Raw genomic sequence first — 18658 nt, 5'->3', positions numbered from 1 at the left:
GGTGATTCAGTCAGTTAAGCGGCCGGCTCTTGATTTTGGCTCAGGTCATGATCTCAGAATCCTGGGATCAAGCCCCTCTGGGGCCCCACACTCAGTTGGGAGTCTGCTTGAGGGTTCTCTCTCCCTCTCCCTCCAGCCCTCCCCTCATTTGTGCATGCTCTTTCTCTCTCTCAAATAAATCTTAAAACACACACACACACACATAGGGGCACCTGGGTGGCTCAGTCAGTTGAGCATTTTGCTTTTCACTCAGGGCTCAGGTCATGATCCCAGGGTCCTGGGATAGAGCCCTGTGTCAGGCTCCCTGCTCCACAGAAAGTCTGCTTTTCCCTCTCCTTTGCTTTTGCTCCTCCTGCTTGTGATCTCTCTCTGTCAAATAAATAAAGAAAAAAATCTTTAAAAAAATAAAATAAAAACCCCATATACTTCTGGGTCTTACCCTCACCCAAATAAATCATTCTTCCAAACTGGGCCCGAGACCTTTATTTTTAATCTAAAATGTTGACTAGGCAATGCATTTATGTGGTTTAGAAATCAAACAATATAATAAATTTATGCACAATGAGTACATGAAAAGATGTTCAGCACTGTTAGTCATTAGAGAAATGCATTTTGAAATCTCTATGAGATACCACTTCACACCCAGTAGGATGGCTAAAATAAAAGACAGACCATAACAAGTGTTCCCATGGATATGGAGGAAATGGAATCCTCAAATATTGCTGGTAGGAATGTAAAATGGTGCAGCTACTTTGGAAAAATAGTTTGGCAGTACCTAAAAAAATTAGAGTTACTAATATGGCCCAGCAATTCCATTCCTAGATATATACCCAACGGAAGTGACAATATATATCCACACAGGGATATATGTCTTGTATCCAGGGACGCCTGGGTGGCTCAGTCAGTTACATATCTGCCTTCAGCTCAGGTCATGATCCCAGGGTCCTGGGATCAACCCTTGCATTGGACTCCCTACTTAGTGGGGAGCCTGATTCTCCTGCCTGACACTCCCCCACTTGTGCTCTCTCCCACTCTGACAAATAAATGAATAAAATCTTTAAAAAAATTGTTCACATGGGGCACCTGGGTGGCTCAGTGGGTTAAAGCCTCTGCCTTCAGCTCAGGTCATGATTCCAGGGTCCTGGGATCAAGCCCCTCATCCGGCTCTCTGCTCAGCAGGGAGCCTGCTTCCCTTCCTCCCTCTCTGCCTGCCTCTCTGCCTACTTGTGATCCCTGTCTGTCAAATAAATAAATAAAATCTTTTAAAAAAATTGTACACAAACGTTCATAGCAGCATTATTTATAATAGTTAAAAAGTAGAAACAACCCTATCTTCATCAGCTGATGAGTGGATAAAAAAATGTGGCATCTCCATAAATGGAATATTATTTGGCAATGAAGAAGGATACATACTACTGCATGGGTGATATTATGCCACGTGAAAAGCTAGTATAAAAGGACCCCATATTGTAAAATTCTATTTATATGAAATATTTGGAATAGACCAAGCCATAAAGACCAAAAGTAGAGTAGTGGCTGACAGGAGGAAATACGGAGTAATTGTAATAGGTATGCAGTTTCTTTTTGAGGGCAATAAAAATATTCTATAATTACATAGTAATGATCATCGGACAACTTCGTGAATATACTAAAAACCACTGAATTGTACATCTCAAAAGGGTGAACTTAATCATATGGGCATTATATCTCAATAAAGCTGTTATTTTATTTTAAAAAATATTTTACTTATTCATTTGAGAAAGAGAAAGAGAGCAAGCATGAGCTGGATGAGGTGCAGAGGGAGAAGCAGGCTCTCCACTGAGCAGGGAACCGGAGTGGGGGCTCAATCCCATAACTCTGGGATCATGACCTGAGCCAAAGGCAGATGCCTAACAACTGAGCCACCCTAGTGGCCCAAAGCTGTTATTTTAAAATGCAAATGGTCATGAGGGAAGGGCAATAATGGAAAAGTGTGATCACTTACAGCAGTGATTTGTTTTTGTTTGTTTTATTTTGTTTTACGTAGGCTTCCGTGCCCAACATGGGGCTTGAACTCACAACCCCAAGATCAAGAGTCACACACTATATGACTGAGCCAGCCAGGCCCCCCTAGAGCAGTGATTTGTAACTGCTTTTGTGCCATGGACATCTTTGGCAGCCTGGGGAACCCTTCTCAGAATGAAGTTTTTGGATGTACAAAATAAATTATATAACATTACAGTGAAAGCAAATTGTATCAAAATAAAGTTCTCCAATTTAAAAAAATATATGCAGTGAAAACTCCTCCTTTCAAGTCCTCTCCCCATCCTCCTAGGTCTCAATCCAGTCTGCCCGACTCCATCCAACCAAGGAAACACTTTGTGGTGGGTTTTTAAAACGTAATTGTATGTATTTCCAGAGTTTCTTGAAGTACATACAAACAAATGTAAAGTTACATTCTGGGACCCCTGGGTGGCTCAGTCAGTTAAGCGGCTGCCTTCAGCTCAGGTCATGATCCCAGGGTCCTGGGATCGAGCCCTGCATTAGGCTTCCTGCTCAGTGGGAAACCTGCTTCTCCCTCTCCCACTCCCCTGCTTGTGTTTCCTCTCTCTCTGTCAGATAAATAAATAAAATCTTTAAAAAAATAGTTATATTCTTATTTTACACTTTCTTAAATACAGAGGCTACTGTATTATATATACTTAGTTAAGACCTTGCTTTTTGTTTCCATGTAACAATATATCTTAGAGATTTTCCCTAGATCAGTGCATAAGGAATATCCTCATTTTTTTTTTTTGGCTTCTTAGGATTATTCCATTGTATGAATATAAGATAATTTACTTAACCTGTCTCTCTTGTAGTACATTTGGATCATTTCCAATATTTTGCTATTACAAGCATAGCTTCATTTCATTCATGGGCAAGTAGATCTATATTCTGGAATCCCAGAAGTGGTATTGCTGGGTCAAAGAATATACGGTGTCTGTAATTTTGATAGATCTGGACACATTGCCTTCCACAGAGGTTAGATCAATTACATCCTCACCAACAATGTGTGAGTGTGTCTGACTCTTTGCTTTCCCACAGCTTTGCCAACAACATTTGCTAGTCTGATGGGTGAAGAATCACATCTCTGCATAGTTTTATGTTTTATTTCTATTTCTTTTATTAATTTCTATAAGTGGGATTAAATGTCTTTTTACATACTTAAGGCTCATTTGTATTTCATTTACCTGAACTATGTTCATATTCTTTGCCCAATTTTCTACCATTTTGTTGGTCTTAGTTTATACAGAGAGGAGGGAGAAGAGAATGAGAAAGAGGGAGAGAGAGACAGATGCAGAGAAAGAGATGGAACGAGGGAGAGAGGTGGGGAAAGAGAGAGAGGAGATAAGCATCTTGCCTATTTTAGTTCCAATATAGCTTTCTTTCTGTATGTCATTTGACTCTGTTCAGGTATGACCAGCTGAACATGCAGAACACTTTTTTTTTTTTTTTTAAACTAGGCTCCGTGCCCAGTGCGGAGCCCAATGCGGGGCTTGAACTCACAACCCTGAGATCAAGACCTGAGCTTAGATCAAGAATGAGATGCTTAACCAACTGAACCACCCAAGTGCCCCCAGAATACTTTTAAAATATAGCTGAATACATAATCTTTTCTTTTATCGCTTCTCAATTTTGAGTCACACAGGTAGAGTCCTTCTCTACCTGTGTGACTCAAAATTATCTCAAATGATTTCTCCAAATTATAAATGATATCTCCAAATTATCTCAAATGATTTCTAGGCACTTCAGAGTTTGAGAACCATGCTCAGACATCTGCCTCTCCCAATAGAATATAAGGTCCCCAGACTGGGACAAGAACTAAGGCATCTATGTCCCCAGCAGTCCATAGTGCCTGGCATAGCATAAATGCTCAAGAAAATGCTTGTTGAATAAGTAAATCCCAGCGGTTCAACACTATCCTCTCCTAAGGACTGTGAAGAATCCTCAGGCTCATGGAGCCATCCTCCACCCCAAGGCAGATGATCTTTGGTTTTAGCTTGCAGTTATTTTTTTTCTTCTTCCTCCTCTTCTTTTTTTAATCTTTGTCTGCTTCCCATGGTGCCCTGGGAGTTTGTCATCAGGGACAGACTGCCTCTGAGTCATCCACTGATGCACAATCACGTGTTAGATGTTCAATAAATGTTTGAGGCATGAATGTCCAAGGGAGGGCCCCAACCTGTTCCCCAGAACTTCTCTGAAGTACTTGTTTGTACTTCTCTTCTGGCTCTTGGACTGCCTTCAAGTTTAATGACTTGTGTTCCTGTCTCCTCACCCTGCTCATTCCTATCCCAGATCCTTTGCACTGATATTTCCTTTGCCTTGAATGTTCCCCCAGGACTTCAAAAGATTGGCTTCTCAGCAGTAGAATTTAGCTCGAAGCTTACTGCCTTTGAGGCCTTGCCCAAACCTGCAAGCCAGTATAGCTCTTCAGCCATTTGTTATCATACCACTTTGATTCCCCCCCCTCGAATGTCATTATCTGAAATCCTTTTGTTTATTTGCATATTTGCGCAAGACCTGAGATCCCCTCTGCCCTAGGAATGTCAGCTCCTTGAAGTGTGGGACAAGGTTGTCTTCTTTCCTGCTGTATTCTCAGCCCCTCTGAGGGCTGGCACATAGTAAGTGCCTAATAAATATTTGTTGAATGAATGAATGAATGAATGAGTGAATAAATGATGGCTGTCTGGGAGCTCTGCCAGGGAGGGATTTAGATATTAATAATAGGGGCACCTGGGTGGCTTGGTTGGGTGTCTGACTCTTGATTCTACTTCAGGTTGTGATCTCTGGTTCCTGGGATCAGGCTCCGCACTCAGCGGGGAGTCTGCTTCTCTCCCTCTCCCTTTGCCTTTCCCCTCGCTCACTCGCTTGTGCACCCGAGTGCTCGCTCTCTCAAATAAATTAAGTAATTAATCTTTAAAATAATAATAATAACAATAGTGATTTATTGAGCCCCAAGGATGCACTAAATTCTGCAGCAGGCATTTCATGATTATCTCATTCAAACTTCATGACAACCCAATGGGGTAGGAGCTATTTTTAATCCCTATTTGTCAGATCCAACTGAGGCTTAGAAGAATTACATCACACAGCCAATGCTATACCTCTAGCTCTCGAGTGGGGTTCCTGAGCAGTCACATCTTCAGGATCACCTAGGAAACTCTTAGAAATGGTTCCTTAGAATCCACCCCAGTCAGACTGAGTCAGAAACTCTGGAATGGGGCCCAGCAATCTGAATTTAACAAGCTTTCCAGGTGATGATACATAGTGTGAAACACCTTGAGCTGAAACAAGATGACCTTGAACTCTCTTTTTTTTAAAACAGCTTTATGAATCACTTGTAAAAGTAGAAATAAACAAAAAACAGTCAATGGTTTTTAGCATATTTTCAGTGTTGTTCAACCATAGCCAAAATGGACTGTGATTAGAATAATTGATTAGAACATTTTTGTCTCTCCTAAAAGAAACCGCATCACTCCCCATTAGAATCATTCCCCATTTCTTCTCCCTCCCTAGCTCTAAGCAACCACTAATTTATTTTTTTTTATAGCTTTGCCTGTTCTGGACATTTCATACAAATATGTATGTGATCTTTCGTGACTGGCTTCTTTCACTTTGCATGTTTTCAAAGTTTATCCATGTAGTAGCATGTAATCCTTTTTAATTGACAAATAATATTCCATTTATGGATATGCCACATTTAAAGAATCCATTCATCAATTGATGAACATTCATTTCTGTCTTTTACCTATTGTGAACAACACTATGAAAACCATGGACATATGTTTTCATTTCTCTTGGATAATATATACAGGAGTAGGATTGCTGGGTCAAGGGTAAAACCTTACACTATTAACCACTACACATTTCAGCTAGTCTTAGTCTCTACTATTAGTAAATAATTATATTATAATACCCATATTCACTTCCATCTACGAGCTGTCTTTGTTGCAAAGTCCTTTACTTTCATTATCACAAATCCTCACCTCAATCCCCTAACACAGGAATTATTATTGCCGTTATATGCGTGAGAGACAAGCGAGACAGCTTGTCTACACTCAGTGAACTTGAGTGGGGCTGGGACCACAACCTATATGTGCCTATTTTCTGTGCCCTCTGTGCCTGATATCACATCCTGAGCCATACCCTGTCCCAGATTTTTCGAAACTTGCCTCTTCCCCTCCTTTTGGGCCTTTTCTGAAATTTCGGCTGGCCTGAAGTCCCAAGGGTGAGAGCTACACACTCACTCCCCATGCTCTTTTCCCCAGATGGGGCTGAAGGCCAGGGGAGGGGCTTCCCTGGGAGCTGGAAATAAAATGGAGGGAGGGCTGTGCTGTGCAGTGCTGAGCAGTTAGTTATCTTACCAGAGTTATCTTACTAGAGGCTGTAAGGGGGAGGTAAGTGTTTTCTTTTGGGATTTTGCGGGGGGAAGGGCTCCTGGAGAACAGGTGAGGTGGGCTCAGCATGGGGAGTGAGGAGCAAGGCTGTGACAGGTGGACTTGGGTAGTCCTAAGTGGGGGAGTTCACAGATAGGCTAGCCTAGGAAGTCCCCCTAATTGTTAAAAGGAAAGGGATACCCAACTGGGGAGGGGGTTCCTTGTTCCATGATCACCCCCTGGACCCCCAGGCTTGTGCCTCTGCACCAGGAGTAGAGAGAACATCCGAGGGCGAGGCACCCAAGGATTGGTGGGGTTAAGGCAGACACAGACACTGAGGCACACTTGGCTTGGAAGTAGGAAGGGCAAGATAAAGGGGGAACTGTGTGAGCCATCTAAAAAGGCTTTTCCAGAGCCTCTGTTTCCCGCATTTATAATGTTCTTGTCCAGTCTGTGTTGTCCACATAAAACTTTTCTCATCAGTAAATAAATAAATAAAATAAAATAAATAAAAAGGCTTTCCAAAGAGTGAAAAATAGTGAAGTTGGGGCTTCAAGGCTGCATATGGTTAGCCCTGGGCTGGTAGAGGACACTGCAGGTGGTGGGACCTGTCAACGCAAAGGCTTGGAGCATGCAAGACCCAAGGCAGACAGGTTTAAGAAGAGAAAGTGGCAGGTGAGCCCAGGGCTATCAGCTAGATCTTTGGGTTCAGGATGGTTACTAGTAGCCATAAGCCATAGTGGCTATTTCAATTCAAATTAGTTAACATTAAACAAAATTAAAAATCCACTCCTCCATTGTACTAGGCACATTTCAAGTGCTTGGTAGCCACATGAAGCTAGCAGTTGTGGTACTGGGGAGAAAGGATATAGAACATCTCCAACATCCGTCATCACAGAAAGTCCTTTTGGCCAGTGGGAAGCCTCAGAAGGTGTCTGGATTGTTCAAGGGCGCAGAGAGAGCCTTTGTAGACTGGGCTGCCTGACCTGTGTGAGCCTGGCCTGGGAGGTGTCTGGGCTATAGGTGAGGTAAGAGTCTCCAGAAGAGGGGAGTGGTGTGACTCACCTCCTGCCAGCATGAAATGGACTCTGCCCCCAGGAACAAGAACCAACCAGGCAGGGCCTCTTCAGCCCCAGCTGGGGATCCCTGATCAGTGTGATCAGAGCCAGAGTCAGAGAAACATGGAGTGAGTAGTCCTGGGGATGGAGGGGCAGCTGCTGAGTGGGGTTGAGCTCGGGCCCTGAGGGGGTTTCCAGCTTGGTCCCAGTTGGCATGTGTGGGATGGGACAGGAGAAGGACTGGAAAAGTGTGTGTGGGAGTTGCGAGGAGAGACCAGAGTGGAGGTTAGCTGGATGGGGGTGTGGTTGCACTGTGTCAAATGATGAGTGAGAGGGAGCCTTGTATTCCTACCCTAACTAACTTTCTGCTTCCTTCCCAGGTCCAAAACTATCCAGGTGACAAGGATGGAATATGCCATGAAGTCCCTCAGCCTTCTCTACCCCAAGTCCTTGTCCAGGTGAGGAGAGCCAAGGGTGGAAGCAAAGGGGAGCCACTTGGGAGCAGTAAGGCAGACCTTTTCAAACTTCAAAGAGCTTATAAGTTCCCTGGGCATTTTGTTAAATGCAGATGTCGATCTAGTAGGTCTGGAGTGGGGCCCAAGATTTTGCACTTCTTTTTTCCTAATTAGAGAGAGAGAGTGGAGCTCTTGAGTAGGGGTAGGGGGCACAAGAGGGAGAGAGAATCTTAAGCAGGCTCCATACTCAGTGCAGAGCCCAAAGCAGGGCTCAGTCTCAGGACCCTGAGATCATGAGCAGAGCTGAAATCAAGAGTTGGACATTTAACCAACCGAGCCACCAGGCGCCCCCATTCTGGATCTCATTTAAACCTGATCACAACTTTTGGAAGTGGGGATTATGACACCAAATTAATAGATGGGGGCACTGAGGCACAGATTGGGCGCTCTCAGTCACCTAGCCAATAGGTAGTGGAGCCAGAATTCAGGCTTGGGTCTGACTCAAAAACCCAGGCCCCTTCACCACTTCATTTCACTTTACAGATGGGAAGAGAGAGGCCAAGAGAGGAAAGTGGAACTGGGGGGATGTGGGATGGGTCCCCTATCACCTTGCTACTCATCATGGTCAGCGTCAATGAACAGCACCAATGCCACTTGGAAATTTATTAGACATTTGGAATCCCAGACTCCACCCAGACCTACTGAATCAGATTGAGATCCCCAGAGGAAATATATGTTCGTTAATGTTTGAGATGTACTGATCTAACAAGGCCTTTGAGCAACACTAGTAAGACTTAGAGCAGGGCTGGTGATAGTGGAGGAGAAAAAATATGGGATCAACCTACAGGGGAAGGGAAGCGAGTGTCTTGCAGTGGGGTAAGGGCTGGGAGGCAGCAGACAACTCATTCTGATGCTCTAAATTTTCCCCAGGCATGTGGCCATGAGCACCTCGGTGGTGACCCAGCAGCTCTTGTCTGAGTCCAGCCAGGAGGCCCCCAAGGCCCGGCCCTGCAGAGTAAGCACTGCTGACCGGAGCGTACGGAAGGGGATCATGGCGCACAGTCTCAAGGACCTCCTGCACAAGGTGAGGGACAGGACTGCCCTCAGCACAGCCCAACCACTGGGACTGTGGCTAAGAGCTGACCATGCCAGCTGCCTCTGTCCTCCAGGTCATGAGCTGGGAGTTCAGCCAGGATGGACTTCATGAGTTAGATGGTGAAATATTTCATTCCTGATGCCAGCTCTAATGAGTTGGTAGGGCCTGCCTGGAGTGCTATCCACTGGATTAGTGACCGGGGGGAAGGCAGAATATTGCCATCCTATACTAATAGTAGGCCAGTGGTATTTTCAGAGTCCATTTTTCTTGTTAGAAGGACCCTTAGATTCCCTTTTCCACTGTACACACACCTGGAAGTTGGGGAAATAGGCAAGATTTTAGAGAGTCTCTTCCTCATCTCCTCCCTTCAGCCAGGGCAGGTCTTCAATCCATCTCCTATGCTGGCTTTCCAAGGAAGGCTTTGTTAATCACTGTGGAAGACGTTAAACTATCAATCAGGTAAGCATCCAGAGCGGGAAACCAAAGACACATGGCTCTTGTGGACAGCAGTTAACAGCAGGCAAGAATGACACCCTTCCCCATTTCCATGCTTCTTCTTTCCCACTGCCTCTCCTACAGCCTCATCTAATCTGGCTCCATATTAATCTTGTGCTTCACTGCCCCATTAGCTTATCAGCTGAAGGTGATGGGACCCCTGCTGCTATCCAAGCCCAGTTGCCTGGCACAGATCATACATTTGGATTAGGCTTCTGATTACTACAGTCTACAGTTTAACATAGAGAAATCATAGCTGACCTAAGCCTCTATTCCAGAGTACTTCCCATGTTTCTGTGAATTAGGTCTGTTCTTCTTCATGGGAGCCCATTTCCCCTCTCTTGTGAGGCTTGTGGCTGGGACACCCCATTTCGTATCACCTGAATCAAAAGGTCTCTTTTACACTTGAGTCTAGACTTGCTAATGTTTTTCACCTGAGATCTGGGGACCACCTCTTGTACCAAAATGGATTTGTTGCACATGACTTCCCAGACTGCAGTCCCTGGGTTATGAGTGAGGCTCAGGGGTTGTCATTTTTAGCAGGTTCTTCAGAACATTATTATCCACTGAGTTTGGGAACCCCAAGTTAGAGTCTTAACTCCAAAGGATGCAGGGAGGTACAATAGTGAGAGTCCATCTTTTCAGCATGGAACAAAGGTTAAAAGTGAATTCCCTATGACCCTGAAATTGCACTACTGGGTATTTACCCCAAAGAAACAGATGTAGTGAAAAGAAGGGCCATCTGTACCCCAATGTTTATGGCAGCAATGGCCACGGTCTCCAAACTGTGGAAAGAACCAAGATGCCCTTCAACGGACAAATGGATAAGGAAGAAGTGGTCCATATACACTTTGGAGTATTATGCCTCCATCAGAAAGGATGAATACCCAACTTTGTAGCAACATGGATGGGACTGGAAGAGATTATGCTGAGTGAAATAAGTCAAGCAGAGAGAGTCAATTATCATATGGTTTCACTTATTTGTGGAGCATAACAAATAGCATGGAGGACAAGGGGAGTTAGAGAGGAGAAGGGAGTTGGGGGAAATTGGAGGGGGAGGTGAACCATGAGAGACTATGGACCCTGAAAAACAATCTGAGGGTTTTGAAGGGGCAGGGGGTGGGAGGTTGGGGGAACCAGGTGGTGGGTATTAGAGAGGACACGGATTGCATGGAGCACTGGGTGTGGTGCAAAAACAATGAATACTGTTATGCTGAAAATAATAAATAAATAAATAAATTAATTAATTAATTAAATTTAAAAAAAGTGAATCTTACTGATCAAGTGGAAGGGGACATCAACCTATGTAGACTGCTTTTCCAAGTTTGGCAATGTGACAAAAGGAACAAAGGGAGTGAGGGAAAAAGAGCAAGGTTATATGGTTGTCAGTGACTAGATTATTAGTCCCTATTGGCCATGGCAAAGAACAGAGGGGTTTCATTTTAAAAGACCACAGTAAGCCTTTGGAGGATTTTTTTAAAAATAAATTTTGAAAGAATCTCAAACTAACAGAAGTTGCAAGAACAATACTAGGCTTCCTAAATCACTTGAGAGGAGGTTGCCAACTGATGCTTCTTAGTCTTGGATACTTCAGTGTATCTTTTCTACAAACAAGAATATTCTCCTATATAATTGAAATATACTGGGATTTAAACCCAGGCTGTCTTGTCATACACTTTTGCATTTAACCATTGTGAGGACTCTAAGACTATACTTGCCTCAACTATTTGGATGATAAAATGAGTTCAGATAAATGAGATAACTTTCCTACATTCAGAATAATGTAAGGGAGCTAGAATTCAGATGCAGGTCTCTTTAACTCTAGAACTACACTATCCAATGCAGTAGTTACTAGTTACATGTGGTTACTGAACTCTTGAAATGAGGCTAGTTGAAATTGAGATGAGCTTAAGTATAAGTAACACACAAGATTTTGAAGACTTAATATGAAAAAAATGTAAAATCCTAAATTTTATCCCAATTTTATGTTGAAATCATATTTTATATGGAATTAAATCTATTACAAGTATCATGCAACTATTAGAAAATTTAAAATTACATATGTGTGATACAGAGCATCTATGAAAAACTCACAGCTAACAACATGCTTAATGGGAAATTCTGAAAACTTTCCCTTTAAGATCAAGATTGAGATAAGGGTATCTGTTCTTGCCACTTCTACACAACATGGTGCTGGAGGTTCTATCCAGGCTAATCAACAAGAAAATTAAACAAAAGGCACCCTAATTGGAAGGGAAGGGGTAAAACTATGCCTATTTGCAGATATAAAACCCTACAGAACACACACACACACACAGAGAGCTAATAAATGGGTTCAGCAAGGTTGCATCATATAGGGTTGCAAGATATAAGATCAATATATAAAAATCAATTGTATTTCTATACACTGCCAACAAATAATCTGAAAATAAAATTAAGAAAATGAGGGGGGAAAATGAGGGGGCACCTGAGTGGCTCAATTGGTTAAGCATCCAACTCTTGATCTCAGCTCAGGTCTTGATCTCAGGGTCGTGAGTTCAGGTCCTATGTCGAGCTCCATGCTGGATGTGGAGCCTATCTTAAAAAAAAATGAGTTTATTCATAATAGTATAAATAAGAATAGAATGTTTAAGAATAACTTTAACAGAGGCACCTGGGTGGCTCAGTGGGTTAAGCCTCTGCCTTTGGCTCAGATCACGATCTCAGGGTCCTAAGATCAAGCCCCGCATCGGGCTCTCTGCTCAGCAGGGAGCCTGCTACCCGCCCCTCCAACCTCTCTTTGCCTGCCTCTCTGCCTACTTGTGATCTCTGTCTGTCAAATAAATAAATAAAATCTTTTTTTAAAAAAGTGTATTCCTTCTGCTCAGGTCATGATCCTAAGGTCCTGGAATCAAGCCCCACATAGGGGTGGGGCGGGTCCCAGCTCAGCGGGGAGCCTGCTTCTCCTTCTGCCTGCCACTCTCCCTGCTTGTGCTCTTTCACTCTCTCTCAAATAAATAAATGAAATCTTTGTAAAAATGTGAATATTATTCAGCCATAAAAAGAAATGAGTCATATTACAACATAGACAAACAATGAAAACATACCGAGGGAAAGAAGTCAGTCTAAAAAGACCACATATGATTCCATTTATATGAAATATCCAGAATGGGCAAATCCAAAAAGAGACAAACAGTAAAGGTTGCCATGGGTTGGGGCATGGGAAATGAAGGCTAATGGATAATGGGTTTCTTTTGGGATGATGAAAATGTTCTGAAATTGGATAGTTGTGATGGTTGTACAACTTTGTGAATATACTAAAAAACACTGAATTATATATTTTAAAAGAATGAATTTTATGGCATGTGAATTGTATCTTAATAAAAAGTTACGTATGTGACTCCCACTATATTTTTACTGAACAGCACTGTTCTAGAACATAACCATGAATCCAGATACCAAGAAAGACCACAATATAGAATCTTTGGATGGTGATCCCATAGCAAGAGCCTGGGTTCCAGTCCCATTTCCCATAGATCCTTATCCACTTGTTCTTTCCCTGGCAGCTGAGATGATGCAATACGGGTCTTCCTCATGCTCTGTGGCTGCATGGGGATGGCAGAAGCTTCACTGACTTTATTTTCCAGGTCCGGGACACCCTGATGCTGGCAGACAAGCCCTTCCTTCTGGTGCTGGAGGAAGATGGTACAACTGTAGAGACAGAAGAGTATTTCCAAGCCCTGGCAGATGATACAGTGTTCATGGTTCTCCAGAAGGGGCAGAAATGGCAGCCCCCATCCAGACAGGTGAGTTTCCACGTGTGTAGGGGGGAGAACATTGGGGAGTCTGGAAGAAGTCCTTGGGAGGGTGCCAACCACAGCCTTGTCTTGATACAGGGTACTAGGCACCAACTTTCCCTCTCCCGTAAGCCTGCCAAGAAGATTGATGTGGCTCGTGTAACCTTTGACCTATATAAGATGAACCCACAGGACTTCATTGGTTGCCTGAATGTGAAGGCCACTCTGTATGGCACATACTCCCTTTCCTATAACCTGCACTGCTACCGGGCCAAGCACATCATGAAGTGAGTGAATTGGGATTTGCTGGGGATAGGGTGGGTATTCAGCAATGAGGGAACTCCCCTCTGCTCACATGAGCCCGGGACTAGTGTTGACAAGACATGAGAATTAGCATTTGTCTAGAATGTTATGGTTGAATTAGTGCTTTAGAGTATGCCAAAGGGATACACATACTCCTCCAGGTGGAACTGGGATATATTATTTTTCTAATTACCTTCCACTATAACAACTACTTTTTTTCCACCTAAAATATTAAGTAGTTTTCTAATCAATTTTTAAAAAGTGAACATGGGTCAAAGATTTTAGTGAACTCATTAATTAAGGAGAGAACCAGCAAGAAGTTACAATCAGTTCAGAGAATTAAAAAAACCACCAATACATACAGGTTCATCAAGAATGCTGAGATAACTGGGTGCCTGGGTGGCTCAGTCAGTTGAGTTGCCAACTCTTGGTTTCAACTCAGGTTATGATCTCAGGGTGATGGGATTGAGCCCCATGTCGGGCTCTGCCCTCTACCTGGGGAGTCTGCTTGGGGTTTTCTCTCTCCCTCTGGTTCTGTCCCTCCCCTCTCCCTCATAAATAAATAAATCTTAAAAGAAAAAAGAATGAGATAACTTCATAGATACAAAATTGGATTTCTTCCTGTGGGTGGAAGGGACAAAATAAATGTCCTTCCACAGATGGAAATAATTTGCACGTCTATGGACAATAGTCACTTGTATTATCTAATGAACTTCTTTTCAATATTTTACTTTATTTTTGAAAGTTTAATCAAGTAACACAGGAAGCATGAGAACATGTTAAATCATAAGACAGGTACCGTGATGGTGATGTCTCCCAATTTCAGCTGTTCCACTGGCATTCAAGTGAATTTTTACCCTATCAGGTGGAGGCAGCCACTGAGGCAGAGACATACAACTCTTCCAAAGCCACAAAGCTAGGGAATAGCAGAGCATGGCCTCTCGCCAGTTTCTTCTAACACATGTTCTACTCCTCTTCAGTTGCTTCACTTAGTGTCTACTGGGCACCCACTGGGTGCCTGGCCCTATGATGTAACCTAAAGATCCAGAGATAAACAAGATGTCAGAACAAGTTCCATGATGGCAAGACTTTTTATTGCCTCCAGTACCTTGGTGAATGCTGACACATAGCAGTAATTCAGATCATTGCAGAATGAATGAAGATACATCTGATCCTTGTTCTTAGAGGCCTTCTGAGAAGTCCTGCTCAGGGTCCCCAGAGTTCTGCCAGAACATAGCTAGAGTAGACCAAACCTTCTTGGCTTTTTTTTTTTTTTAATCAGTTGTGTGTGTGTGTGTGTGTGTGTGTGTGTTTAAGATTTTATTTGTTTATTTGAGAGAGAGAGAGTGAGAGAGAGCACAAGCAGGAGAAGCCGCAGGCAGAACAGGCAGAGGGGGAAGCAGGCTCCCCACTAAGCAAGGAGCCCGATGCAGTACCGATCCCAGGACCCTGGGATCATGACCTGAGCTGAAGGCAGATGCTTAACGGACTAAGCGACCCAGGCACCCCTTCTTGGCTTTCTGAGCTTCTTCTGTGCATAGCCAGTCTGGAGATGAGAGACCTGAGGTGTGTGGTTCTGTTTGCCAGAGATGACACACAATGTCAGGCTTGCACCTAGTTCTGTGGCTAAAAGTCCCATATTCCTCCCATACTATATCATGCCCCATGTTGATCTGGGCTTGCTGCTGATAGTTTGCAAATTTCAAAATCTAGAGCAAGAAGCTTCAGCTTTTAAACTCAGTGCATTTAGGGGATGTATGACTCTCAGACCTAAACACAGTAGATATGTTGGTATCAAAAAAACAGCAAGCTGGAGTGGGTGTGGTGACTTAGTGGTGTCAGCTAGTTTTATTATTACTGTTGTAGTAAAACATACATAAAATTTACCACTTTAACCATTTTAAAGTGTACAATTCAGTGGCGTTAAGTACATTCACAATGTTGTATAACAGTTATCACTATCAATTTCCAGAACTTTTTCATCATCTTAAACTGAAACTCTGTCCCCATTAAACACTAACTTTCCACTCCCTCTTCTTTCAGCCCCTGGTTACCTGTGTGTTACTTTCTTTCTCTGTTAACTTGCCTACTCTAGATATCTTACACAGTGCTTGTTCTTTTGTGACTGGTTTATGTCACTGAGCATAATGTTACCAAGGTTCATCTATGTTGTAACAAGTTGTCAGAACTTCATTCCTATTTATGGCTGGACAGCTGGTTTTAAGCTTCTGTTCTGTAATTTGAGGTACAGCCTTTAAAATTTTAAAGAAGGGGCGCCTGGGTGGCTCAGTTGGTTTAGCATCCAACTCTTGGTTTCAGCTCAGGTCATGATCTCAGGGTTGTGAGATCAAGCCCCTTATTGGCTGGGTGGGGGGAGGGTCTATGATGGGGCAAGGAGCCTGCTGGAGATTTTCTCCTCCTTCTGTCTCTCTCCCATTTATTCTCTCTCACTCTCCCCCTGCCTCTTTCTCCTTAAAATAAAGAAATAAATCTTTTTAAAAATAAATAAAAATTTAGAGAATTTTCATGTGTAGATGTTTATAGTTCTAATTATCTTTCTGCCTCCCCATACCTTAACCATAAGTTCATTTATTGAATAAAGGTTAATAGTTTGAAAGTTTTTTTAAAAAAGTATTTTATTTATTTCTTTGACAGAGTTCACAAGTAGGCAGAGAGGCAGGCAGAGAGAGAAAGAGAGGAGGAAGCAGGCTTCCTGCTAAGCAGAGAGCCTGATGCGGGGCTCGATCCGAGGTCCCTGGGATTATGACTTGAGCTGAAGGCAGAGGCTTTAACCCACTGAGCCACCCAGGTGCTCCCAGTTTGAGAGTTTTAATACCAGCCAGAAAGTCTTTATTTCCCTTTTCCCCCCCTCCCTCGCCACCCCCACGCAGGACTAGTAATCTCTTTTAAACAGATCTGGATAAGAACATGGTTAAAGTGGTCAAACATTCCACCAGTTACTCTTGTTTTGCCCTACTCATCTACCTGTTAGGATCCCAAGGAAGTGATCTCATATTGTTTCAACCTCATAACCCTGTGAGGCATCGAAATAGTAGGATCCTATTTGGTAGATGGAAAAGCAGAAGCTCAGAACTCTAGTGGTTGGCCACGCTTCACATAGATGAGAAGACCGGATGAGAATGCTGGCCTATCTGACTCGAGTCCTGTTCTCAGTACATCACAACACTAGGCATAGGGGATCTTCATGTCCAGTACCCTGAAAATTAGCTAGACCACACATGACTTGGAAATCTAGAACAGAGGTCATGAAGGACAGCGCCACGGTATGGAGATTCATGTGGCTGGCCCAAAGTAGTATTACAAAAAGTAAAGGTCTTATTAAATGAGCTTGAACTTAGCATGAGAAAATAGCGAGGTTTTGGACATCTCAATGAAAGTATGATGCCAGGCAATGCCTATAGACCATCTCCCATTTGCTGAGGGAGGATAGCATCCACTCCTGTTGACACACCATGCTACGGTTTAGGAAACTGTGGAGGTAGCATGGAGGGGGAGACATTTAGAGGATGCAGAGAGAGGTTTTCTTTGTGGTTTGACTCTAGTGCCTTTTTCTTCTACCCAGGGAAGTTCTTCGTTGGGCCCTCCTCAGCATGCAGACCACAGGCCATGTGCTGCTCGGCACCTCCTGTTATATGCAGCAGCTCCTGGATGCTGCAGAGGGAGGGCAACCCCCTGAGAGCAAGGCCCAATCTCTCATCCCAGCCTGTCTGAAGACACTGCAGTGACACCTCCAGTCCCTGGAGGCACTCCCCAAAGACCAGACTGTGGTCCCCATGCTCAGCTAGTAGCTGTCACTGGCTGGCAGCTAGACACGTCTTACCTCACCACACCCTCCTCACCCACGCAGGAGCATGAAGGAAGCAGCCTTCCCAGGGAGAAAGGCTGGAAACCTGAGGGTTCTTAGCCTGGCCCAGCTCCTTCCTGTCCAGGGTAGCTTAGCTGACCAAGAAAGGTCACCAGCAGGCTAGGAACAAAGTCTGCCCCTCACTTACTATCTTCACACGCTCCCCACCTCCTGGCCTCCCAACCCTAATACTTCTGAGTGAACCACCAAGTCTGCTAGTGTATGATATTAGAGAGCTCACATTATATTATTTATGCTGATACATCTTTGCTTGTGTTCTTTGGGGCTGAGGGTGGGGCTCTATCTGGAAGGTTGGAAAGGTCTGAGGGAGGAGAGGGATCTATTGTCAAACCATTTTTCAAAATGTGGGGTTACAGGAAATGGGATTTCTTCTACCAACAAAAAAACATTTGATTCTGGAATTAATGTCTGCTTAATCAGAGACCTGAGCAGACCAGGTAATTGGTATGATAAAGGACAATTTCCAAAATAAATTTGTCTACCAGAAGGGCTTTGAATGGCAGGGTGGGACTAAGGCACTCTTCTAATTTCTCAGTGTTGCATTTTATTACAACCTTTTAAGTGTTTAGTTGGGAAAGGACCTATTAGGGCATAACACAACCCTCCTGTCAATGCAAAGCTCTTCCTAGCTTGCCAGAAGCTTATCTTTCATGTTCAGCACTATCAACTTCAGGATTTCAAAATGAGCTGTTACTTAGCCACAAAGAATATTAGTTTCTCATCAGTGACATCTGGGATTTTTCGACCTACAGCAACTCAAACAAGATAAGCGTGAAAGGCCAAGTTTGTAGGTGACTGTGCTTTAGTGTGTGGCTCTCTGATCCAAAAATATGTCATTTCTGCCCCTGAATATAAAGCCTTTTTGGGTTTTAAATACAGAGTTCTGCCTTACGAAACCTAGAGTCTGCAAAGTTTTTGCTGGCAGCCGATCCAAACCTGCAGCCATGTGTGGGAGGAGCTGCAGAGCTAGCAAAAACATACTTACTATTCTGGGCTTTCTCCTGCTCCTCCATTTAAGGCCAGAGGCCTGGCTCAGTGTTATCCTGGCTGCATGGGGTAGGCCTTTCCCAGGGAGGCATGATGTTTACATCAACACAGAAGATATTCCTGGTCAACACTTGCAGAGGCTGCAGCCTACCTGCTGCTCCCCCTTTTTTACATTTAAGTATTTTTTTTAAAGTAAATGCTACA

General features: G+C 43.5%; 1 protein-coding gene across 2 annotated transcripts; it reads left to right on the top strand.

Moving 5' to 3' along the window:
• Window positions 1–6335: 6335 nt before the first annotated feature.
• Window positions 6336–17708, top strand: CIDEC (cell death inducing DFFA like effector c). 2 transcript variants are annotated; one of them, XM_032841564.1, is made up of 6 exons: window positions 6336–6419; window positions 7837–7914; window positions 8842–8995; window positions 13129–13287; window positions 13378–13565; window positions 17165–17708. In XM_032841564.1, the coding sequence occupies exons 2-6, from the start codon at window positions 7862–7864 to the stop codon at window positions 17325–17327; spliced, it is 717 nt and encodes a 238-aa protein (XP_032697455.1). In that variant the 5' UTR covers window positions 6336–6419; window positions 7837–7861; the 3' UTR covers window positions 17328–17708. The 2 variants fall into 2 exon arrangements, with proteins under 2 accessions (XP_032697455.1, XP_032697454.1); XM_032841563.1 differs by lacking the exon at window positions 6336–6419 and adding an exon at window positions 7543–7584.
• The last annotated feature ends 950 nt before the right edge of the window (window positions 17709–18658 follow it).

This window comes from Lontra canadensis, unplaced genomic scaffold (assembly GCF_010015895.1).
Source record: "Lontra canadensis isolate GAN:19392208 unplaced genomic scaffold, GSC_riverotter_1.0 scaffold124, whole genome shotgun sequence".
NCBI lineage: Eukaryota > Metazoa > Chordata > Mammalia > Carnivora > Mustelidae > Lontra > Lontra canadensis.
The sequence above is the reverse complement of the archived record's forward strand: the minus strand, read 5'-3'. Positions and strand labels throughout refer to the sequence as shown.